Source organism: Convolutriloba macropyga, chromosome 13 (assembly GCF_964194025.1).
Source record: "Convolutriloba macropyga chromosome 13, txConMacr16.3, whole genome shotgun sequence".
NCBI classification, from domain to species: domain Eukaryota; kingdom Metazoa; phylum Xenacoelomorpha; order Acoela; family Convolutidae; genus Convolutriloba; species Convolutriloba macropyga.
In genome coordinates this window covers 30134424-30160486 of record NC_134480.1, presented here as the reverse complement: position 1 = coordinate 30160486, position 26063 = coordinate 30134424, and the positions used below count along the sequence as shown (strand labels likewise).

Genomic DNA, 26063 nt, shown 5'->3' with positions numbered 1-26063 from the left:
GACAGATTCTCTTTGAATGAACTCAAGCGTCTATTTTTTATTTATTGCTCTCAAACAAGCTTGTTATAATTATATTAGTCCTGTAGATTTTATGCAATTTTTCGCCTGACCGATTTTTTGTCTGACCCATTTGACTTTTCGTCCTTAAAAATGGGATAAAAAGGTAGCACCCAGCGGGCATTAAGTTCTCTAAGAGCCTTCACACCCCCAGCACCCCCACCGTGCAACCCACCTCTCTGCGATAGCTTCACGCCCCTTCAATTAAGCTAAAGCTAGCCTCACTAAACTGTGGCTAGCTACTTCCGAAGCCAACCACTCGCCGGTCGTTTCAGAGCAATTCGCCCGACGTTAGTCGGTTATGTTTTTTAATCTTCCGAGGATTATTCCATTTTTTAATAGCCACCGTCAGCCTCTCAAAGGGTTATTATTTAGGCGCTTTCCCTTTTTTAATTCGCTTCACCTTTTGATCACGTTTATCGTTTTACATAAGTAGCGGTCTTTCACGTTGACTTCTGACTTACGTCACTCAATGTTTCAACTGAGTGGTTTTTAAATCCATTCACTCTATGAATTACGCAAGATAGTGAATACAGTCAAGGACAAAAGAGCAAAATCAAAAGAGACGGGATAAACCGATAAAGCCCGGTCATTAAATTCTTGAGAATTAAGTTATCAAAGTTCATTAGTGTTTGCTAGCTGACATTGGTATTAAGCTTATTAGCTTTCAGTTTAGAAGCTGAGTTATGTACAGTTTTAGAATCCAAGCGAAACTGCGCGCCGATTTAGAAAAAACTTTTTTGACAATGAAAGTAAGAAAATTAGGTCAATTTATCTCTTTTAGATGCCGATGTTTCGGTTATGTGGTTGTTCTTTTTTAACAGGTTGAATTTCTCCATGTGTTCGACCTAAAAGCAGATAGGTCACAATAAATCAATTCACACTGAAAAAAGACTTTCAAACCTATTGATAAAAGGAGCACAAGGTCACTATTATTCAAGGTGAAAAGTTCGGTTTGAATAGTTGTGGACCAATATTTGGATGACTTTTGTTTTTTTACATTTTTGGCTGTGACCAATTTCGACCCCCTCCCCATCACCCAAATACACGGCCGCCAACCCTCTCCCTAAGCTCTCGATTTAAAAAAAATCCATCTCCTCGGAATATTCATGCGTTCATTTGACTTCTTCGTTTTCAGCTACTTTCCGCTCCTGTTAGTTGCACTTGTAACGTTTTTTCTTTTACGCCAGTGTTTAGGTCAACTGTGTGAGAAATTTGACTTGCCGCACTCGGGACAGATTCTCCTTAATCGAACTCAAGCGTCTATTCTTTTTTAATTGCTCTCAAACAAGTTTGTTATAATTATATTAGTCTTGTAGGTTTTTATGCAAGTTTTCGCCGGACCGATTTTTTGTCTGACCCATTTGACTTTTCGTCCTTAAAAATGGGATAAAAAGGTAGCACCCAGCGGGCATGAAGTTCTCTAAGAGCCTTCACAGCCCCATCACCCCCACCGTGCAACCCAACCCACTGCGCTCACTTTATGCCCCATCAATTAAGTTAAAGCTAGCCTCACTAAACTGTGTCTAGCTACTGCCGAAGCCAACCACTCGCCGGTCGTTTCAGAGCCATTCGCCCGACGTTAGCCGGTTATGTTTTTATCTTCCGAGGATTATTCCATTTATTAATAGCCGCAGTCAGCCTCTCAAACGGCTACTCATTAGGTGTTTTCCGTTTTATAATTCGCTTCACCTTTTTTTCACTCTTTCGTTTTACATAAGTCGCGGACTTTCACGTTGATTTTTGACTTACGTCACTCAATGTTTGAACTGAATGGTTTTTCAATCCATTCACTCAATGAATTACGCAAGATAGTAAATACAGTCAAGGTCAAAAGAGCAAAATCAAAAGAGACGGGATAAACCGATAAAGCCCGGTCATTAAGTTCTTGAGAATTAGGTTATCAAAGTTCATTAGTGTTTGCTAGCTGACATTGGTTTTAAGCTTATGAGCTTTCAGTTTAGAAGCTCAATTAAGTACAGTTTTAGAATCCAACCGAAACTGCACGCCGATTTAGAAAGAAAACTTTTTTGACAATGATACAAATATGAAAATTAGGTCAATTTATCTCTTCTGCCGATGTTTCGGTTATGTGACTGTTCTTTTTTTAACAGGTTGAATTTGTCCATGTGTTCGACCTTAAAGCAGATAGGTCACAATAACTCAATTCACACTGAAAAAATAATTTCAAACCTATTGATAAAAGGAGCACAAGGTCACTTATTCAATGTGAAATTCTCGGTGAAAACTTGTGGACCAATTTTTTGGATGACTTTTTTTCAACATTTTATTTATGGCTGTGACCAATTTTGACGCTGTCCCCACCGCCCAACTACACATTCGCCAACCCTCTCCCTAACCTCCCGTTTTAAAAAAAATCACTCTCCTTGTAATATTCATGCGTTCATTTGACTTCCTCATTTTCAGCTACTTTCCGCTGCTGTTAGTTGCACTGTGCGTGACGTCTTTTTCTTTCACGCCAGTGTTTAGGTCAACTGTGTGAGAAATTTGACTTGCCGCTTACGGGGCAGATTCTCTTTGAACGAACTCAAGCGTCTATTCTTTATCAATTAATCTCAAACAAGTTTGTTATAATTATATTAGTCTTGTAGGTTTTTATGCAAGTTTTCGCCGGGTCAATTTTTTGTCTGACCCATTTGACTTTCCGTCCTTAAAAATTGGATAAACAGGTAGCACCGAGCGGGCATTAAGTTCTCTAAAAGCCTTCACACCCCCGTCACCCCCCCCCCCCCCCCCCACCGTGCAACGCACCACACTGCGCTCACTTCACGCCCCTTCAATGAAGCTAAAGCTAACCTCACTAAACTGTGTTTAGCTACTGCCGAAGCCAACCACTCGCCGATTGTTTCTGAGCAATTCGCTTGACGTTAGCCGGTTATGTTTTTTTATCTTCCGAGGATTATTCCATTTTTTAATAGCCGCCGTCAGCTTCTCAAACGGCTATTATTTAGGCGCTCTCCTTTTTTTTCGCTTCACCTTTTGATCACGTTTTTCGTTTTACATCTGACTTACCTCACTCACTGTCTCAAATGAATGGTTTTTAAATCCATTCACTCTATGAATTACGTAAGATAGTGAATGCAGTCAAGGTCAAAAGAGCAAAATCAAAAGAGACGGGATAAACCGATGAAGCCCGGTCATTAAGTTCTTGAGAATTGGGTTATCAAAGTTCATTAGTGTTTGCCAGCTGACATCGGTATTAATCTTATTAGCTTTCAGTTTAGAAGCTGAATTAAGTATAGTTTTATAATCCAACCGAAACTGCCCGCCGAATTAGAAAGAACACTTTTTTGACACTGAAAAAAAAACAGAGAATTAGGTCAATTTATCTCCTTTTTTTGTTTCAATATTGATGGGCATAGCATGTAAACGGCGGCTATTTTCCGGCAGTCTGCCGGCTATGATTTTTTAATAGCTGCTAAGTGATAGCTGCGGATCTTATTGCCCTTCTCTTGTTTTTTTTTACAATCCAAAGATTTTGGTTTGTATTGGTGCTCTGTTTTATTTTAAAATGTTCTTGCTTCTTTTTCAACGGCTTTTGACAGGCAATAAACAGTTAGCGCTCGGTGGGCATTAAGTTGCAATAGAGAACCTCAGCTGGCTTTATTTCTTTTTAGATGCTTAAAGTACTGAAACTGCTGTAATGCCTAAATTCAAGGTGAAAAGGTCAGGTTTTGCTCTTTTTTTGGAGCCCCGAATAAAGCAACATTTCCTTGTTTTTTCAGTTTTTTGTTGATTTGGTTATTTTGAAGGTCGGTCATAGTTTATATGAATATTATGTTATGCGAAATATCATCTGCTATTTTGTGTATTTTTTGTTTATGACAACTTCAACACCAGAGTAAACTCATTTTTGCTAATTCTCAAGTTTTTTTGACAATTTTTTTGTCATTTGTCAATTTTATTGGGGAAAGAATGATTTAATTCTTGAAAATGGGTTATTGGAATGTTTTTAATAACGCAGTAATGATTTTGAAAATCTGGATGTCATTAATGTTTGCAAGTTTTAATTGATTTTGCAACTTATAATTAACTTTTTAATTTTTTGCTTAGTTTTTATTTTTAAAAAATTTTTCAATTTTTAGGTTTTATTTATTTTTTGTGTCCAGTTAACCAATTTTCAGGTTTTTTAAGGTTAAAAATTTTTTAATTTTCAGTTTTTTACTTTGTGACCAATGAAACAGTTTTCAGTTTTTGATGCTATAAGCATTACAAGTTTTAGCAAATGTTTTTCATTTTTTGGCATTTTATTCATTTTTTTGAACTTGTTGTTCTTTTCAACTTCTTTCAGTTTACGGGGGCAACGAAAAGCCTTTAAAGCTTCAAATTCTGGTAATTATTAGATCCTAGCATTACGTAAGCTAATTTAAGGTTTTCATGATTTTAGGACATTTTCTGTTCAGTTTTTCTCGTCATTCACGCTGCAGTGGAAAAGGGAGCAAAACATGGAGTAGGTCTGGGGCGTAATTTTTTCAGACGATCTTTTAAAGTGGATTGAGAAATTGATGTTTGAACAAATTTTCAGTTTTTCTGTGGGAGTTTTTCTACATTCGGCCATTCGACTTCTGTATTCAGCGTTTCTTCTCCTGAGTACTTTTTATTATCTTATCATTTAATTGCATTAGGCCCAGGTTACTATACTAAATAAAGTTGCTGGATTTTTTTCAGACTAAAGCTATTGATTTCTTTGACACCAATTTTTTTCAAGAAATTTTTGATTTTTTTGGGTTCTGCTAGTTTTTGGCAGTTCGTTGTGTCATCTCTTAGCTTCCTGAGTGACAGGCTTTGTCAGTTGGGTCATAGTTATTGTTTTCTCTGAATCATACGTGTCCGTTTTTCATAAAAATTGATTGAATTTTTCAATTTTACATGAATTTGTACTTATTGCTGTCTTTTCATTTATTCTCGATAATGGTAGGTCGCTTTGGTTGCTTTTGAAGAAAACAGGAGCTTGGAAAACATAATTCTCTGGTTGTTTCTTCTATTTGATTTTTTTTGCTTAAGTGGTCATGGCTTTTTTCCGGTTTCAGTTTGATAACGCTGAAAAAAGTTAATTGTCAGGTTTTTAGTTAGCTCAAATCTTTGGATTGTATTTCAGCACATATCCTGGTGTTTTTTTTGTTCAAGATTTTTGTTTCGACCATATGACGTCACAATCATATCAAACCTGCTTTTTCATTCATTCATGCAATTTCAACTGTGAGGTTTTTGTTCATTTGCGTGATTAAGTTTTTGGTCACAGGTGATCTACTTCAAAGAGACATGGTCAAATGACTGTGTCACTCTTATTGAAGGTTATTTGAGAGCAGCTAATAGAAGCAGCCTTAAGTTATACAGATATTCAATCAAAATATAACATCTCAGCATTTTATTTTAAAAAGTTTCTTTTTTGGTCTGTTTCTTTTACTATAATTTTGAGACTGCAGATATACAAAGCTGTTGTGGCTATTTTCTGGCAATCTGGCAAAATTATGATTTTGGTAATAGCTACTGTCAGCCTCTCGAAGGTTAACATTATCGCGCTCTCCTAGAAGTATTAGCTTTCAATCTTTTTTGACTGTTTCAAAAAAGTTGATCTGTCTGCATTTTTTCTTCATTTTTCCTTCTTCGTTTCAACAATCTCAACGTAGGTAAGTTGGAATAACGGCGGCTATTTTCCGGTAATCTGCCAGCTATGTTTTTGTCCGACTGTGTTGCGAATAAACTTGTTGCGATAACTAACCAGATTTATGGAGTCATATTGTAAGCTTCATGTGCATTCAATACAATTTATTGTTTTGTTGCATTTAAACTAGAGATGAGCTGCATGTTTTTGATCAAACGGAGAGTTCTTTTTATATATTGTTTGTTAATGAAGTTGTATTGTTTTAATGACTGACCTTCAAAGTCAAATTGATAAATCCTAGATATGCTTTTCTTCTCTAGTCCAGTACTATCATTTACAGAAACCTGCTGAACCTTGCATCTTTTTGTTCTGATACTCGTGTGAACTTGAGAAAAGCGCTGATTTTTAAAGCACTATAGCTCCAACAGACGGAGATTTAGGACTGCAAAAGGTGGTTGTGCTTACATGACCTGAAGTGCTGCCTATTGGTGCCAGTATCGGAGCTTTCTTTCAAAAATTTTTCCATTCGGCCTATCGGCAGATTTTTGCATCTTCATATTTATCACTCTATTTTGTTACATATTAGTTACGTTCAATTATTTCAATGAGATCATATACTTTCTAAATGTCAACAGCAGTGGAATTTTTGCATTTGGTAATGATTTGGCTTGGTCTTAACCTTCTCATGTAATTTAAGAAAGCAAGTTTTTCTTGTTGGAAAGGTCAGATTAATGTTAAATATGATGCCAAAAATGTTCTGTTTAATTGATCTTGAACGAAAGAATTTATTGTAAACGTGTTGGGCTTTTTTATGCAATTTTTTTGCTTGAAAATTTTTTGACTTCTCAAGCGACTTTTTCACGCTTTCGTTCTTCATTTTTCAGTGATCTCTATTGCTTTCACTCCGAAGTAAAGCTTGTTGCTAAAATTAAAACGATTGATAAAAACAGGGTGGGCAGTGCTTCTGGTGAGGGACCGGGAGGTCCATGGTTCGAATCACGGTGTGGTTATCTGTTTTCCCACCCGCTTGTCGTTCGAGAGCGATTCTTCCGACGTTAGTCGGGTTATGTATTATTATGAACTTTCAATCATCACGCCAAATTGCGTAGTTTGATGGTTTGAATGTTTTAAAGTTTCTTGATTTTAGTGATGTTAATAGCTTATGAATTGCGCTCGTAGAGAAGCAGTTATGGTAAACGTGTGTGTCTTTTTTTATGCAAAACTTTTGCTTGACTATTTTGACTTTTCGAGTAACTTTTACGCCCTTGACTTATTGCGTTTTGCGTGATCTAAAATTTCCTCTCAATCACTATTTCAAGCAGCTGAACTCAATTGGTGGCAATTTAATATTCAAAGTTAATTGAAAAAAGCTCCAAAACTGGTGTCATTTTTCACTTTAAATTTTAATAGTGGTATATATTAACCTCTAATGCGGTTATTTGAAGCTCACTATTGAAATTCTTGGTCCCATTCCCCCTCGACTGAAGCAGGCTGAAATTGATTAGAGCTCACACTAGCTGTTCGAGAGCAATTCTTCCGACGTTCAGTCGGTTTTTTTAATAGCCGCGAAGTGATAGTGGCTATTATATCGGACATCGTGGGTTTTTTAATTCGCCGTCTCCATCGATTATTCTTACCACCTGACTTCTTGGAATTGACTTTTTTAATGACTTCAGTGACTTCTACTGCTTTTCAGTTAAAATTTGTGTACTTAAAGTCTTTTCTGCTCGTACGTCAATTACTTGACTTGCCTCACCAAAAAAAGTCTTCTGAACTCACTTATGGAACTTAAATTTTATGAACAATTACTAATTAAAGGTCAATAGTGTGCATCTAAGTAGTGCCAAACTTATATGCCCTAATTCTTGAGTATCAGTTTTGAGTTTTTGATTTTGAACATCAATTTTGAAAAAGCTCTTTTAGGGCTTTCTCCTTATAGACCAAAGACCGTATGTCACAAACGTGACAGTCCGAATCTAACCCAAAAAAAAATTAGTGGTCTATTGAAGGACTGGTGGTCGATCTGTCTATCTTATTTCTTTAGTTGTTTCAATTCATGGAAGGCCACAAGCGTCTATCGCGGCTATTTTCCGGCAATCTGCCGGCTATGTTTTAGTAATTTGTCATTTAAACAGACCTATGTTGTGCTGTAATTGTTAAAGACAAAGCCGAAGTTGTCATAGCAAGGAAAAGTAAGAAGATGAAATTGTCTCATTTTATATTCTATTCTAATTTAAAAAACTGTCAGTTTTGATTTAATTCACGAAGTCAAAATTGTTTTGGTTGAAACCCTTGGGAATTACTGTCAGAAAACTGTTTTTTATTGAGTTTCTTAGGTTTAGTATTAAACCCACGATATAAAAATATTTACTCTTCAGTAGCAGCCGTAACAGGCTGCTTCTTATGTGTACATCTTCCTCATGCTTTTGACTTTTGCTTGCTTCTGTTAGTTATACCACTCAGCAACTGAATTTTGTTTAGTTTTCCACTGTGTCAGTTTTTGGTCTATTGATTAAGTTTTTTGTTATGCGTGACTGACCTCACTCAATGCAATAACTTCTAAATGCTCGAACTGAACACATTTAAGATGTATTTTAGATTAACATATGTACTTTAAGGTCATTGGATTGCATAGGTTGTTTCACTTGATTGATAATTTGTCAAATGAGAAAAACAATCAAAAATAGCGTTTTTTGACAAAAGACAAATGACTTTTTAGCTCTGTACTTTCTCTGTTGTTTCACTAGAATTGGTCTCAAGGGCGTCTTTTTAGGCCTTTTCCGGTCACTCTGCTCGCTATGTTAAGATCTGTTACCAAATGCAATTTGACTTAATTTTCTTTTTTGGGTCTTTCTCCTAAATGGTTTTCCAGGTGAAATTCTAGCCGTTTCTATTTTAGTTTTTGTTCTGCCGTCAATTTTTGGGTAGCTTGGGTGCTTTTAGGCATTTAAATTCATCATAGTAACTGCTAATTGGCTTCAGTTACAAGGTTATTGTCTCCTTAAAGGCTCTTTAATTTAGAGATTTATTTCAGAATATTTGTCTAATATAATTTAACTGTTGACTGAATTTGTGCTGTCTGTTCTCAGGTTTTAAATAGCTCAAACAAAGTTTTTAGCAATTATATAAGTCCTGTGGTCTTTTTTAATGCAATTTTTGCTTGACCGTTTTTTTTGTCTGACCCCCTTAATTTTCCTTCCTCAAAAACGGGTTAAAGAGGTAAAGCCTGGAGGGCGTTAAGTGGCTGAGTAGCTCATCTTTTAGAGCCGTACGACTGACTAGTCTCTAAGTATGCGATTCACCAAAACTTTTGCCGAGATAGTTTCATTGTGTGAAGGGCTGTTCTCAATCTTAAAAGTTTGAGCCCCTTCTTGTCCAGCCCTCCCAACCGTACCCCCTCAAGGCGGCTGTTGTCTGGCAATCTGCGGGCTATGTTTTCGTATCGTTTTGCTGTAGTAGAATTATATCTTGCTTTTAGCTTAGATTTTTGTCCGTCTGCGGCAGGTTCCTAGAGTTTGATCCCCTCCCTCCTCTTAAGCCCCCCACTTCCTTTGCGTACCACGCCACTTCACCAACCCCACTCAACCCTTAACCACTGTACGCTGGCCGCCACCCGCGCTCATTTTAATTGTGAGGTTTCATGTTCAATTGAAAACAGCAAACTAAGGTCAATGGACCCGAACTATCGATTAGCTTTAAAACTTTTCAGGGTATGTGTCAGGTTTACCAATGAGTTTTTAGTTTAATTAATAATCAATATTGAACCATTAAAGTAAGCCCAAAATTTTACTTGCCTTTCGATTTTCGTTTGATGCTACATGTTTGCATGGTTATCGGAGCTGTCCGTCTTCAATACATGCTGGCTATATTTCGTTTAATTGCTGTTCAAGGTGGTGAGAGAACAAACCACAGCAGCTACAAAGGTCAAAGATCTGGCTCGGCAAATGACAGTCAGACAAATTCGAGTTCAACTTCTACTAACACAAGTTTCAATTACGCCAACGCATTAGCCAGCCATAACCTTAGCCTACTTCCTGTCGTCGGCCACAATCGATCACATTCCATTGAAGACTCAGCTACCATACAGGCTATGAAGTCATACCACGCCAACTCAACTTACAACAACAACACCCTCACAAATAACCCTAACACCACCACGATGAATACCAATGCAACATCTTCTGCTGGTACTTCCGCGGCCCATCCACCGAGTATACCCCCGCGGCCTCCTCCAATCAGCCGGTCTAATGACGTCACGCTACTCCAACCGGAATTAAACAAATCTTCCACAGTCAGTACCCAACCGTCGAGTGTCAGTTCCAATAGGCAGGATGTATCTATCGTTGGCAGCCCAAATATCAAAACTACCTCAGTGTACACATGTAATACTACCCCCTATCCAACATCTGCCAATCACGTGAACCAAATACAGTCTCAACAAAGACTGCAACCGAACCAACAACATAGTCAACAGTACAACAATAACAAAATTAGTAATCAAACGTCTTCTTCTTCCCTTGATGGGATGGTTAGTCCATCAAAGTTATCCTCGAATGTGCCTAAAACTGTCCACCAAGTATCTAGCCAAAGTAACCCGCCAACAACCAAGTCAAAAACATCATCCCAACATGCACCGAATTCTGTTCATACCACCACAGCACAACCAGAAGTCGATGGGCGAAATGCTCCGGAGTTTTCGCCGAGAAGACCCTCCTACAAAATTACAAGTCAGTTCAAATTCCAAGTTTGTGATGATATTGCCGTCCAGTCCGTATTTAGCAGGAAGCTCTGCTAGGAATTTTAATAATAACCGCCGTCAGCTTCTCAACGGCTATAATTCAGGTGCTCTCATTTTACAGTTCAAAGAACTTGCGCTGTCTTTTTACGACTCGAAGAGGAGAAATGTCTTTTTACTAGTCGAATTAGAGCTATGATGATCTATTTTTTAAACCGGTATATTCTCTTTCACGGGATGCAAAGTCAAATGCCGCACGTGAAAACAAGTGTTTAGGTCAATCTGCTGAACAAGAGTCAAAGTCTGAGAGAGAATTTGGATTAGTTTTGTTCAAGCATCGTTCTGAAAGAGCGAGAAAAGTAGGTGTGAAAAAACTTTGCGCTGAGCGAGAAAAAGTTTTTGAGCACGTGCAGCGTCTTCAAAGCGGTTTTTTAGTTTTAACTTTATCAGCCAAAGGTGTTTGTCTCAATTATTTTGGCTAGTAATAGTATTTTGAAGTTTTTTGACTATTTGAAACAAATACTAGATTTTGTATAGCCGCCGTCAGCCTCTCAAACGGCTATTATTTTGGCGCTCTCCTTTTTTAATTGGCTTTAACTTTTGATCACGTTTTTCGTTTGCACATAAGGCACGATTTTCACGTTTGACTTCTGACTTCACTCACTGTTTCATCAACTGATTGGATTTTGAATTCTTTCATGCATTTTTGACAATTATTGTCATTATTCATGTCTTTTCAGCGTCACGGGTCAGAGAACCACATTAAGGGTTTGATAATAAGTTACTGCAATTTTCTTTGGGCCGTGGAATAGTTCTCAGCTTTTTAATTTCAGAAATTTTAGAAATATTTTGAAAAAACTTGCAAGTTTTTTTTATTTTTGTCATTTTTTAAGTTTCCCCAGCCTCAAGAGCCAAGAAATCTCCTCTAAGGTTTGGTAATAGGTTACTGCATAATTTCTAGATGTTATGAAATTTTTTTTAAGATTTTAATTTCACGAATTTACGAAAATTTTTAGAGAATTTTGAGTTTTTTTTGAATATTTTTGATATTTTTCATTGTTTCTCGCACCAGGGGCCCGGGGTCATCCAGGTCTTAATAATAAGCTGTTGCTTAATTTCTAGAGTCAATGGAATGGTTATCAATATTTTAATGACTCGAGTTTTAGCAATTTTTTGATTAAATTTAAGTTTTTATTCTGGAAATTTATTATTGAAATTTCCGTAAAATTATTACCATGTTCCAGGTTTATGGATCGTTTGAGCCAGTGAAACTATTTAAGGCTGAAAAAAGGGATATTTGATAGTCTCTTGAGACAATGGAATGGTTCTGAAGATACTAATATCACGATTTTGTTAGATCTTGTTTTTAAAATTGTTGAATATTTTTGTCCTTTACTGAGTGTAACGATCATTAATGGCCAGCGAAATTTTTTGTGTGTTGCAGATGGATTTCGTGACCGAACTCCAGAAACAAAAATTTGTTTTGAACCTTTCAGTGTGAAATATGGATACTTTTCTTTCTGGGAGACATGTTTTGCGCTTATCAGTTTTTTTTTCTATTTGTTATAATTACCAACAAGGCTAGAAAACGACTATTTGCAGAGTCGAATATCATCATGAATAATATTCATAGCTCTCTTTCTCTCCCTATGTTGGTTAGGGTTTCTTTCCTTCTCTTTCTTGTTCAAGTTTTATCACTCTCACACTATCACTCTTTCCCTAACTCTTGTTGATGCCGCAAATCAGCTGCTGTTATATGACTTGATGCCGTCTTATTTTACCCTCATTAATGCTGAATTTTAATAGACATTTTTTTCATAAAAGATCTAACAAGCATTTTTAAGGAAATCATTGTTAATTGCTCTCAAATGAAGTTTTTAGCAATTATATTAATCCTGTTGGTCGTTTTTATGCGATTTTTCGCTTGACGGATTTTTCCTCTGACCTATTGGTTTTTCGTCCTCAGTAAAGGGATAAAGAAGTAGCGCTCAGTGGGCATTAAGTTCTTTTGGAGCTTTTCAGCTCACCAGTGTCCAAGTATGCGAGTCACAGAAACTTTTTTGGAGTCTTATACTTATGGTGTGAAGGGCGGTTCGTAGAAATTGATCTCATCACCCCACCCCACCTAGCTCCGACACATCATTCCACCAATCGTTACCCCTGCACATTGTTCAAGTTGTAAGGGTCCGGTGCAGCCAAAGATCCCCATCCCACAGTTGCCCCCTCTGTGGTGCCCACCCCCTCCCCCGCTGCACTCACTTTATCCCCCTTCAATTAAATTAAAGCTAGCCTCACTAGACCTTGGCTAGCTACTGATGGAGCCTACTGCTTGCCGGTCGTTTGAGACCAATTTGCCCGACGTTAGTCGGTTATGTTCAAATTTTATCTCATTATTGCCAGCTTTTTTTAGATTTTTTTTATAGCTGTAAGCTGAGCGGAGCTATATTGCGGTGTCTTTGATTTTCGACAATTCAAAACTTTGATTGTTTTGTTGCTTGTCTTTTTATTGCAATCCACGAATTGGATTGTACTGTTGCTGTGTCTTTGCTGTGAGATATTTTCACACACTTTTTGTGACTTCGATCTTTAAAAACGGGATAAACACGTAAGGATTAGTGGGAATTAAGTTTCACTGGAACCCAATGCGGCCTTAGTAGTCCCTCATGTCCTTAGGGTGGTGCGGCTGCTGGAAATGCCTTAATTCAAGGTTGAAAGGTCCTTTTTTTTAACAATTTCAGCAATTTCTTTTTGTTTTTTACTTTTCGGATAGGTTTTTTTTGCTAAATTGTTTGTCCAATCGATTCATAGTTCATTCTAGGCCTAGGTTTTTGTTTGAACCAAATTTCCGCTTCTCGCTAGTGGTTTTTTGTTCACATGCGGCATTTCGACATTGATTTTCAGTTTTTTAAATTTTTTATCTGATTTTTAGAAATGATTTTCCCAATTTACTCAGTATGTTCTAGGTCTAGTTTTTTGTTAAGTTCGCTTTACCTTTTGATCACGTTTTTCGTATTACATATGTCACGATTTTCACGCTTGACTTCTGACTTACCTCGCTCACTCTTTCAACTGATGGATTTTTAATTCTTTCCAGCATTAAATTTTGCAATGCATCAAATGCATTCAAAGTCAAAAGAGCAAAATCAAACTATCATTATAAACAGAATAAGCATATAAAGCACGGTCATTAAGTTATAGTGAATTAGGTTATCATTAATTAATTTCATTAAGGCTAGTGGTAGTTGGTATTAATATTATGTTAATAGCGTTCAGTTTAAAACCGAATTATGCGTAATTTTTGAATCTAACCGAATATGCAGAATTTGCACATCAAATGAAAATGTTGACTGAAGAATTCTGTCAATTTCTATATCTATTTGTTTTCGTTTTCTGTTTCGATCCCAATGGGCGTCAGGCGGGTCAACGGCGGCTATTTTTCGGCAATTTGCCGGCTATGTTTTGAAATCTTCCCTTTTTGTATCAATTAATTGAGTTGTGGTTGTTTTCTCCGCCTCTGGGTATAAATGAATTTTTAGTATAGATCAGTTGTTCAATTTTTGATTAGTAAATTTTTGGTTTTTTTGTAGTGGTTATTGCCTCTGTCGAGTCAATCAAGGGAATCGGACTCGTGAGGTGGGCGTTTGGGCTCAAAGCCCACCTTCGTCTGATATTTTTGCACCCCCTAAAGCAAAATTGATCTATGCTGCAAACCCTGAAATGAATTGCCGCGGCTGTCGTTAGAGAGGCATTTTTCCGACGTTATTTTGTATTTCGTTTTATTTGTTTTTGCTTTTTGCTATCTGTTTATGAACCCTTTCTGGACTCTCAAAGGCAGTTAGTAGATCAGAATTGGCAACTACACGATGTCATTTGCGTTCTAAAACTTTAAGTGAAAATAAATTAAAGGTCAAAGAACCCTCATTTGTGTAATGAAAGTCTACAATAAAAAGGGTTCTGTAGACTAAAAGTGAACAAGCAATATTACTTTATCGATGAAATTTTCCATGATTTTTCAAAGGCGTCTGCAGCTTGATCTTGTATCTATGTTGTCGTATATTTCAAGGCACGCAAGACTTTCGAAGATATTCGGCCATCTGTTGGCTATATTAAAAAAGTAGAGACTTTAGAGTTTCTGAAAGAATATTTTCTTAATGAGTAGTAATATCTTGAATGTTCGAAACCCCTTTTTGTGTGGTAAAAAAATTTTCGGTTATTGGTGACATGGTCTTTGTTGAATGTTTCAGAGTTATGACCCTGACCTTCTCAGTGTTCAGTCCGCTCCAACGAATACTTCATTATGCATCACAATGATAACTGAATAGCCTTGAATAGCCAGAGGCGCACCTGGATTCCCCCCACACTTAACAAGCCAGTCATTTTCCATGATTGATAATCAGGATTTGTTTTCTCCACCCGTTTACATTTGCATTCATGTTATGGTTTTCGACCATAAGAAAATAATTAGTGGACATATTATTTCTCTCTCTCTCTCTCTCTCTCTCAATGCGTGCTATATGCACAACCGGTGTTGTTGCTGTTAACAATTCTACTTTAGCCGTATCCGTTTCTATTTTTTATTTTTCTATCTAATCTAGTTTAATTTCATCTCTCAGTTGAGCTTGTGTTGTGTTTGTTTTCATTGCTTTGAGAATTCTTTTATTATCATGATTTCATAATTTCATTTTTCATGATTCAATGCAATTCTATCTTAATTGACAATAGGAATTAGTGTTAGTGATCATTACTATTTTTTATTATTATTATTTAGTAGCTGCGATAGCTCAATAGACATTTTTCCATGGTTTTTCAGTTTTTTCAGTCTCCGTCAATCGAGGACTTAAGATTGTTTCAGGCATGGATTTACCAAAAAAAAGTAATAAAAAGCAAGTTAACTAATGTAAGTCTTTTAAATTTCTTATAAAACCAAACTTACCATGTAAACATCTACATATCTGTACATTTTCTGGCTTATGTTCTGCTACATTAAAGACTATCGCAGCTATTTTCCGCGCTATTTGCGGACTATGACATTTAAAGTTATTTTCAGAATCAATTTTGAGCACTTTTCTTCTTTCTCTAGTTTAATTTAAGAGGTAACGACTATCAATTAGCAAAATGAAAATCGAAGTCTCCTAGCTCGCTATTTGAGAATTAATTTTTTAAATCTGATTAACTGTTGACAAACTATTAGTTGAATTCAGAAATTACTCGTAGATATGATCATTTATATCAGAACTAAAGAAGCCGAGAGACTTAACTGGGCTTGAAAAAAAAAGCCGAATTGAATTGAGCCCAATAGACCACCCTCCCCTTGGACGACAGTACACGCCAAAACCCCACCAGCCAACCCCCCCCCCCCCCCATTATTTTTAGGAACACCAATCCTATCGTCATCAAGTAACGCCGCACCATACCTTTTCTGGGCCTCCAAATTTATTGCAGATACTTATCTTTCTTTCAAAATGTATCTTTACATGTAGGTAAAGGTGATAACGTATAAAGACTTACAAGCACCCCCCCCCCCCCCAAGCTCACTCTGTGAACATGATTTAGCAGTCCATACTCGCGTGGCACTCGGAAGCATGTCATTTAAAACCACATTGAATCAGTGAATTAGAAATCAAAAACAATTCAAATGGGGGTTAAAAAACTTGTGGGATCCTAATGGATTGTATTCCATTAGTTTGATTACATTGGAAAAAATAGTTAAACGTGTCTAAATTCAGAAGGGTTGGTTGGTGTTTTGCAGTGGAATGCATCGAATTCCCAAAACAAATGCAGAAGTAGTTGACGTGGGCCTTAATTAGTGAATAATCACCCACCCATTCTGTCGGTTCCATAATGACCTTCAGTTCATCCTTAATTTCTCTCAACTCTCCCCTCTAACTCTATCTGTGCTTCCCTGCAGCTTTCTCGATAAACTTTATTTTGACCAAATGTGAACAAAATGGAAGTCGGATCTGTTTTGGACTGTCTCTGAGTACCTTAAAAGGATCTATTCTGCCCTCCGCCGTTTTTATCGCCTACATACAAATTGCGCGTTCTAATATACACGTTACTCTGTAAAAAAAATTAGCACATGCGCATGGGTGCGTAAGAGGGGGGGGGGGGGGGATCGGAACAATTGATCACCTATCATCTTAAAACAACCCTCTTTCCATGGGCAACACTGTGTTTTCCAATATACGCGCACAATGGGTAATAAAAAAAGCCTCGCTTCAACCCTCGCTTGTTTAAGTCTTGACTTTACACTCTTTATTCGGCACGTATTTGTATCTAATTTAGTGCAAATAAAGCAGTAAAAATTATGCACATTCGTTTGTTCACGCAGGATTGTGAATGGAATTTTAGTTCGTTTTAAAAATTTGTTTACGGGTGTGAACAGGAAACAGATCCGACGGTAACGGTTCTTAACGATTGTTTTGTATTTGATAAACAAGATAGATGAAAGTATCAAATAACCTCTCCTCTTTCCCTCGTTTGACCTTGAAACTGGTGCAGATTACACAATATTGAGTACTTGATCTATTCATAGCGAATAACGAATTAGGACCATGATGCTAAAACCTCTTCACTTCTACATACATGCATACATAATGTTATTATACAGCATACTTGATTTAAATTTTATTCAAAATATATTTTTCTACACTTGTTTTTGTTTCGATGTTAATCTTTTTTTAATCGGGGTGTCCGTTTATATATATTCTCGACCAGTCCAAGTAAATCGAGAAAAATATTTTGCTGATTGAAACCCGGGTTACTATAAGTTGATCAAAATCCAGTTTGTTAATTGTGGACAAAGATCTATATGGAAGTGTTTTGTTTGTTTGGTACGTATTTAGGGCAGCGGACGATAGATTTCTGTGGGCGATTTCCGTTATTTCAATTTTCACTCAAGTTAACAGAGGATAGGATGTCTCTAGTAACACATGTTACCATATGCATTTGCTCGTTGCCCATTTTTGTCGCAAGTTTCTGTCAAAAAATTGATGTGATTTGTTCTGCTTTGAATCATAGCACATCAGATTGCACGTTAGGTTTTTGTTACTTTCAGGTTCTTTACAAAGAACATGAAAACCTGGCAAGTCAGAAAGCCTTTTTCCGTAATATTAATCATTGGTGGCGTTGAGTCAAACCCAGTACCAGCACAAAAAATTCGTTAAAGAAAACAAACTCACAAGTGTTTCGTGCGTCGTCGCTTCTCGTCGGCGTCTCAGCATAAATGTCCGCGGATCTCTCTTCATTATAATGCTAATGATGTGCTAATTCCTGTTAGTTCTTCTTTTGTTTGGATCATTAAAAAGGCAGATACTGTGAAAGTTCTTTAAAAGCGTAGTTTGCCATAATGCGAGGAAAGTAAAGTGTCCTGTTTGTTTACTGGCTATTCAAGTGTTTATTAGCCGTCGTCATCCTATCAAGGACTATTATTTAGGCGCTCTCGTTTTTCAATTCACAGAATTTGAATTGTATTGGGAATCGTCTTTTTTACAATTCCAAGAAGAGTGTTATTGGAGCTTATTTTTGGTCGGTAATTTGTTGGAGCGTATTTGAAACAGCATTATTATTCTTTACTGTGAATTATTAGGCTCCTGTAGACGCAAATCAAGCGCTGTTTCTAGGTGGACTGTTGGAGTTGGCCACTCCGATGCACATAGCTTTTTGTGGAAATATGAATCCTTCTGCTTTGAATGGAACCAATAAGTGATTTCGGTAATAATCGAAAGGTGACTGATTAGTTGCTCTCTCACTGAGGTTTCCGTACTTACGTTAGAAACATTTGAAGCCCCCAATTGAGGTTCCTGCCACCGGTTTTTTCTTGAAATTTTTTCTCACGCTTTGTTTTTGCTGAACCCAAGTTCCTCTTATTCCCAAATTAAGTTATTGCTAAAACAAAGGCGATTGCTATATTAAAGATCATAAGGGCGTGATAGCCGATTGGATAGTTCTGCTGAGGACTGCGACGGAGGTCGATGGTTCGAAAACCTCCTTGGGTGGAGTTTTTTGCAGACATGAAGTATTATCTAGGCTACCGCCCCTTAAATTAAATTGACCCGCCTGGCGTTCGAGAGCAATTTGTCCGACGTTAATAAGTTTTTGTTTTATTTAAAGCATTTGCGGTTGATGTGTTTGCGGTATTATTTTTTAGATATAACTGGACAATTAGTTTTTATAAAAGCGAATTCTTCACTATGCATTGTTAGGTTTCCGTAGATGCAAATCCAACGCATTTTCTTGGAGTTGGCCACTCTGAGGCACTTAGTTTTTGTGGAAATAAGAATCCTTCTGCTTTGAATGGAACCAACAAATGAACTTCGGTTATAACCCAAATTTAGTAATTGCTCTATCACTCAGGTTTCCGTGCTTGCTTCACTAATTTTTTACAGGAAATATTGCAATCTCACTCACATTTTCAGCAACTGGCTTTGTTTGTTTCAAATTAATACTGAAATGGAAGCGGAAGGTTTGCCATTTTTTTATTTTGGTATTATATAGAAGTGCAATATTATATGAGCAGCTATAATAGCATCATTTGAAGCCGCTTAGTGAGGTTCCACCCTTCGTATTTTTTCTAGAGAAGTGTTTTCACACTTTATTTTTGCGTGACCTAAATTGTACTTCTTCCGAAATTAAGTTTATTACTAAAAGAAAAATGATTGCAATAATGATCATAAGGGACTATCAGCCGATGGGATAATTCTGCTGAATATTACGATAGATTTAGGTGGTTCGAACATCTTTGAGTAGAGTTTTCCTTACAGCCATGAAAAATTATCTAGGCTACAGCCTCTTTGAATTGAATTGCCCGCCTGTCGTTTGAGAGCAATTCGTCGACGTTTATTGTGTTTTGTCTTTTTTACTTCAATCAACATGGCACCTATGAATTTTTCAATTTACTAATTAAAACTGTTTTTGTTTGATTGATTTTCGCGGTATTGTTTTTTTTCGGAGAAAATTGGACAGTTTTTATAATAAAAACGAATTCTTTACTGTGCGTTGTTAGGCTCCCGTTGATGCAAATCAAGCGTAGTTGCTAGGTGGACTGTAGTTGTTGGCCACTCCGAGGCTGTTTGCTTTTTGTGGAAATATGAATCCTTCTGCTTTGTATGGAACCAATAATTTAACTTCGGTTATAATCGAAAGGTGGATAATTAGTTGCTGTTTCAGTGAAGTTTCCGTACCCACTTCTAGAATTTTCCACTGTAAAATTTGCATTATCATTCATGTTTTCAGCAGCTGATTACGAGTTTTGCAGCTTAGTACTAAAATGGAAGCGGAAAATTAACCTAAATTGTTGTCAGGTTAGCTTTTTTGAAAATGCAGTATTATATGATCACATATAATAGCATCATTTGAATTCCCTTAGTGATGTTGCACACATCCGCTTGACGAGCAAGTGGCACCCATATTGTCGTTCCTCGATTGATTTTAATCGGCTCTTTTTATCACAAGGGTTGGGGTTTTGAGAAAATTATCAAATTACCTGCTAGAACTCCGTAGGAAATTGATTTCGAAAGTGGTACGTAACGATAGCGCAGTTTACCTAACAAATTACTTCTATGTTAATATTATTGCACACACTGGCAACTTTTTTTAATGAGTGTCTCAGACTTGGCTATTTTGCTACTTGGAAATTGGCCAAAGTAAAAGCAGTATTCAAGGATGGTTCAAAATCTGATCCTTTTTATTATCGACCCATCAGTCATCTAAGCTAGCTTTCAAGAATTTTTCGGTAAAATGGTTTTAAGAGAATGATGCGTTTAATTGAAACGTCCGGAATAATGGATTCAAATGTATTTGAGAGACAGAATGCGAAATTGAATAAAAATGGGTTCATTTTTTTCGCTGAATTCTGTAGTCAATCTGCAAATGGAAATATTATATGACTAGCATGCTGCGTTGACCTAAAAAAGGCATTTGTTACTTAGTACATGTCAAAAAATTTTTTGAAATGTTATTCGGTAAATCGGAGCAACTTGCTGAATATCTCAATCTTCAAGCAACTGAATTGAGAGTAGGAAGCTTCAGGGGGTCCGTACTTGTTCCATTATTCTTCCTTCGTTCTATCAATGACCTTCTCAAAACATGTGACAGATATAAAATGTAAAGACGATACTACAACTTGCACTGCCACAAAGTTGGAATTTGCTTTTTAGTGACAAGGAGTTGCCAATAGCACGCAAAACACGCAAACGGTTTGAAGAGCACAAGTTAAAGCATCGATAACTACTGTAGTCTGACGAACTTTGGTAGGCATTTAATATTAAAATTGAATTGTCTGGGAAGATATGTTGCAAATACGTACGACGTAACCTACAATTTAGTTACTATAGATCTCACGTTTATGAATTGTTTTTGGACACTGGGGTTTTTCCCATTATAGCCCCACAACAAGGAAGTTATAGCCACTATTATTGTATAATTATCATGATCGGGAGGGGACTTTAGGCTATCGGACCGCTAAGCAGGGTGTACGGAGTTATTATAGGACAGACCCAGGCGTTGAGCAAATTTTACTGGATTTTTTAGCTGAACAATGGATATCGTTTTGAAAGAAATCGACTTTTACAAAAGCTATGTTATGTCAGTATTAACTACAGTTTTCATTTGTGGAGCCATGAAACCAATATTAACGTAATTTGTAAAATACAGATGTTTTTCGCAAATCGTTTAGTGAGAAAATTCAAGCTGTTCAATAATTTTGAACAACTTTGTGGACTTTTGTTTACTTGTCAAAAAGGGGGCCATACGTTTAAGGACCTGATGGGATTGAGCGTAAGAATAATCAGTCGAATTTTAGTTAGTGGAGTTTTACCAAATGAACGGTTCCTTAAACCAACTGTTATCGACCCCTGTCAAGAGTGTAAGCTTGCTTTTAGAAATATTCCAATAATTTCTTGTTTAAGAGAAAGTTGCTTTTCATTGAAATAACCGAAACAATAGATTCCATGGAGACAGCATGCGAAACAGTAAAAGTGCTTTGATTTTGTTGATTGAATTCTCTAGCCGGTCTGTTGATGGAAATATTATATTAGCATGCTGCATTGACCTAAAAAGGTGTTTGTTACTTAGTACATGTCAAAAAATTTGACTTTTTTTGAATGGCTTCGACATATGCAGCTGCTTGTTGGTTCTGTTGAAATGGTTTTCGGTAGATCGGGTGAACGTGATAAATACCGCAGTCTTCAAGCAACTGAATTTAGAGTAGTAAGCTTCAGGGAGTCCGTACTTGTTCCACTATTCTTTCGTGGTTTTATCAATGACCTCAAAACATCTGACAATTATAAAATGTAGAGACGATACTACAACTTGCACTGCCACAAAGTTGGCATTTGATTTCTTCAACAATGAGTTGCCAATAACACGCAAAACACGCAAACGGGTTGAAGAGCACAAGGTAAAGCAACGAGAACTAATGTATTCCAATGAATTTTGATAAGCCTTGATATTGAAATTGAGTTGTCCTTGAAGAAATGTTACAAAGACGTACGACGTAACCTACAATTAACTACTATAGATCGCGAGAAGAATTTAAACATCACGTTTAAAAATTGTGTTTTTACACTGGTGGTTTTCTCATTATAGCCCCACACAACACGGTAGTTATAGCCATCATTGTATAATTACCAGGATCGGGAGGGAACTTTAGGCTATGTGGCCGCTAAGCGCGGTGTAGGGAGTTATAACGGGAAAGACCCGGACGTTGAGCAACTTTTGCGGGATATTTTTTACTGAACACCGGAAACCGTTTTGAAATGGATCGGTTTTTACAAAAGCTGTGTTAAGTCAATAAATAAATGTTTCATTGTTGAAGCAACAAAACCAATCATAACGTAATTTGCATAATGCAGATGTTTTCTGCAAATCTTTAATGAAAAAATTCATGATGTTTAATGTTTTCAAGAAATTTTTTGGGCTTTCGTTTACCTGTGAAACGGAAACTTTAGGAGGTTTTAGGACCTTCAAGGATTCAGCGTAAGAATAATCACTCAAAGTTTAGTTAGGGGAGGTTTACCAAGTGAACGGTTCCTTAAACCAACTGTTGTTGACCCCTATCAGTAGTCCAAGCTTGCTTTTAGAATTTTCTAAAATAAATTCTTGTTTAAGAGGTGCTTTTCATTGAAATAACCGAAACAATAAATTCCAATGACACAGCGTGCGAAATAAAAAAATGCTTTGCTTTTTTTCACTGATTTCTGTAGCCGATCTCTAAATGGAAATATATGACTAGAATGATGCGTTTACCTAAAGGCATTCGTTACTTACTACATGTCATTAAATCTAGACGTTTGTTGATAGGTTTTGACATGTGGAGCTTCTTGTTGGTTTTGTTGAAATATTTTTGGATAGATCGGAGGATCTTGATGATTATATCAATCTTTAAGAAACTGAATTTCGAGTAGGAAGCTTCAAGGGGTCCATACTTGTGCCAGTATTATTCCGTCGTTTCATCAATGACCTTCTCAAAACATGTGACAAATATAAAATGTAAAGACGATACTACAACTTGCACTGCCACACAGTTTGAATTTGCTTTTTAGTAACAACGAGCTGCCAATAGCACGCAAAACGCGCGAACGCTTTGAAGAGCACAAGTTAAAGCAACGATAACTATTGTAGTCTAATGAACTTTGATAAGCATTTAATATTGAAATTGAGTTGTCTGGGAAGAAATGTTGCAGATACGTTTGACGTAACCTACAATTTAGTTACTATAGATCGCCAGAAAAGTTTTAAATTTTACGCTTATAAATTGTTTTTGGACACTGGGGGATTTTACAATATTGCCCCCCCACAACACGAAGATATAGCCACCATTATTGTATAATTAGCAGGATCGAGAGGGGGCCTCAGTTTATGTGACCGCTAAACGCGGTGTAGGGAGTTATAATGGGAAAGACCCGGACGTTGAGCAATGTTTGCGGGATTTTTCAACTGAACACTGGATATCGTTTTTCAAGAAATCGGCTTTTACGAAAGCTATGTTAAGACAGCAGTAACTAAAGGTCTAAATGTTGAAGCAGTAAAACCAATCTCAACGTAATTTGTAATATACAGCTGTTTTCCGCGAATCGTTAATGAGCAAATTCAAGCTATTCAATGGTTTTGTACTTTTTTCGTACTTTTCTTTAACTGTTAAAAAGGGGCCATAATTTTTGGGACCAGCAAGGATTGAGCTTACAAGTAACGACAGGAAGTTTAGTTAGAGGAGTTTTACCAAGTGAACGGTTCCTTAAACCAACTGTTGTTGACCCGTATCAGTAGTCCAAGCTTGCTCTTGGAATCTTTTTAAATAAATTCTTGTTTAAGAGAAGGTGCTTTTCATTGAAATAACCGAAACAATAGATTCCATTGACACAGCATGCGAAATTTGAAAAATGCTTTGATTTTGTTCACTGAATTCTGTAGCCAATCTGCAAATGGAAATATATGACTAGAATGCTGCGTTTACCTAAAGGCATTCATTACTTACTACATGTCATTAAATCTAGACTTTTGTTGAGAGGTTTTGACATGTGGAGCTTCTTGTAGGTTTTGTTGAAATATTTTTGGATAGATCGGAGGAAGTTGATGAGTATATCAATCTTTATGAAACTGAATTTCGAGTAGGAAGCTTCAAGGGGTCCATACTTGTGCCAGTATTATTCCTTCGTTTCATCAATGACCTTCTCAAAACATGTGACAGATATAAAATGTAAAGACGATACGACAACTTGCACTGCCACAAAGTTGGAATTTGCTTTTTAGTAACAACGAGCTGCCAATAGCACGCAAAACACGCAAACGGTTTGAAGAGCACAAGTTAAAGCAAAGATAACTATTGTAGTCTAATGAACTTTGATAAGCATTCAATATTGAAATTGAGTTGTCTGGGAAGAAATGTGGCAAATACGTTTGACGTAACCTACAATTTTGTTACTATAGATCGCTAGAAATTTTTTAAATCTTACGCTTATAAATTGTTTTTGGACACTGGGGGCTTTTACAATATTGCCCCCCCCCCCCACAACACGAAGATATAGTCATCATTATTGTATAATTAGCAGGATCGAGAGGGGGCTTTAGTTTATGTGACCGCTAAACGCGGTGTAGGGAGTTATAATGGGAAAGACCCGGACGTTGAGCAATTTTTGCGGGATTTTCAACTGAACACTTGATATCGTTTTTAAAGAAATCGGCTTTTACAAAAGCTATGTTAAGACAGCAGTAACTAAAGGTCTAATTGTTGAAGCAGTGAAACCAATCTCAACGTAATTTGTAATATACAGCTGTTTTCCGCGAATCGTTAATGAGCAAATTCAAGCTATTCAATGGTTTTGAACTTTTTTTGGACTTTTCTTTAACTGTTAAAAAGGGGCCATAATTTTTGGGACCAGCAAGGATTGAGCGTAAAAATAACAACTGGAAGCTAAGTTAGATGAGTTTTACCACGTGAACCGTTCCTTAAACCAACTGTTGTTGACCCCTATCAGTAGTCCAAGCTTGCTTTTAGAATTTTTTTAAAATAAATTCTTGTTTAAGAGAAGGTGCTTTTCATTGAAATAACCGAAACAATAGATTCCATTGACACAGCAAGCGAAATTGTAAAAATACTTTGATTTTGTTCACTGAATTCTGTAGAATGCTGCGTTTACCTAAAGGCATTCGTTACTTACTACATGTCATTAAATCTAGACTTTTGTTGAGAGTTTTCGACAGGTGGATTTTCTTGTTCGTTTTGTTGAAATTTTTTTGGATAGATCGGAGGAACTTGACGAGTATCTCAATCTTTAAGAAACTGAATTTAGAGTAGGTAGCTTCAGGGGGTCCGTACTTGTGCCAGTATTATTCCTTCGTTTCATCAATGATTTTCTCAAAACATGTGACAGATATAAAATGTAAAGACGATACTACAACTTGCACTGCCACAAAGTTGGAATTTGCTTTTTAGTGACAAGGAGTTGCCAATAGCACGCAAAACACGCAAACGGTTTGAAGAGCACAAGTTAAAGCAACGATAACTATTGTAGTCTTTTGCACTTTGATAAGCATTTAATATTGAAATTGAGTTGTCTGGGAAGAAATGTTGCAAATACGTTTGACGTAACCTACAATTTATTTACTATAGATCGCCAGAAAAGTTTTAAATCTCACGCTTATAAATTGTTTTTGGACACGGGGGGCTTTTACAATATTGCCCCCCACAACACGAAGATATAGCCACCATTATTGTGTAATTAGCAGGATCGAGAGGGGTTTTTAGTTTATGTGACCGCTAAACGCGGTGTAGGGAGTTATAATCGGAAACACCCGGACGTTGAGCAATTTTTGCGGGATTTTTCAACTGAACACTGGATATCGTTTTTAAAGAAATCGGCTTCTACAAAAGCTATGTTAAGACAGCAGTAACTTAAGGTCTAATTGTTGAAGCAGTAAAACCAATCTCAACGTAATTTGTAATATACAGCTGTTTTCCGCGAATCGTTAATGAGCAAATTCAAGCTATTCAATGGTTTTGAATTTTTTTGGACTTTTCTTCAACTGTTAAAAAGGGGCCATAATTTTTGGGACCAGCAAGGATTGAGCGTAAAAATAACCACTGGAAGTTTAGTTAGAGGAGGTTTACCAAGTGAATGGTTTTTTAAACCAAGTGTTATCGAGCCC

General features: G+C 36.7%; 3 protein-coding genes across 3 annotated transcripts in view; 2 read left to right on the top strand and 1 right to left on the bottom strand.

Annotated features, from left to right (window-relative positions):
- LOC142351856 (uncharacterized) overlaps positions 1–15201 on the top strand; it is a 218000-nt gene extending 202799 nt beyond the window's left edge. The window contains exons 14-15 of the mRNA XM_075404088.1: positions 9574–10410; positions 14663–15201. Coding sequence (XP_075260203.1) covers positions 9574–10410; positions 14663–14670 — 845 coding nt within the window. The 3' untranslated portion in view covers positions 14671–15201. The remainder of the gene's footprint in view (positions 1–9573; positions 10411–14662) is intronic.
- The window catches only part of LOC142351580 (uncharacterized), a 462469-nt gene that overhangs the window by 409431 nt on the left and 26975 nt on the right, over positions 1–26063 (bottom strand). The window lies entirely within an intron of this gene.
- LOC142351857 (aurora kinase C-like) overlaps positions 1–26063 on the top strand; it is a 74834-nt gene that overhangs the window by 34962 nt on the left and 13809 nt on the right. The window lies entirely within an intron of this gene.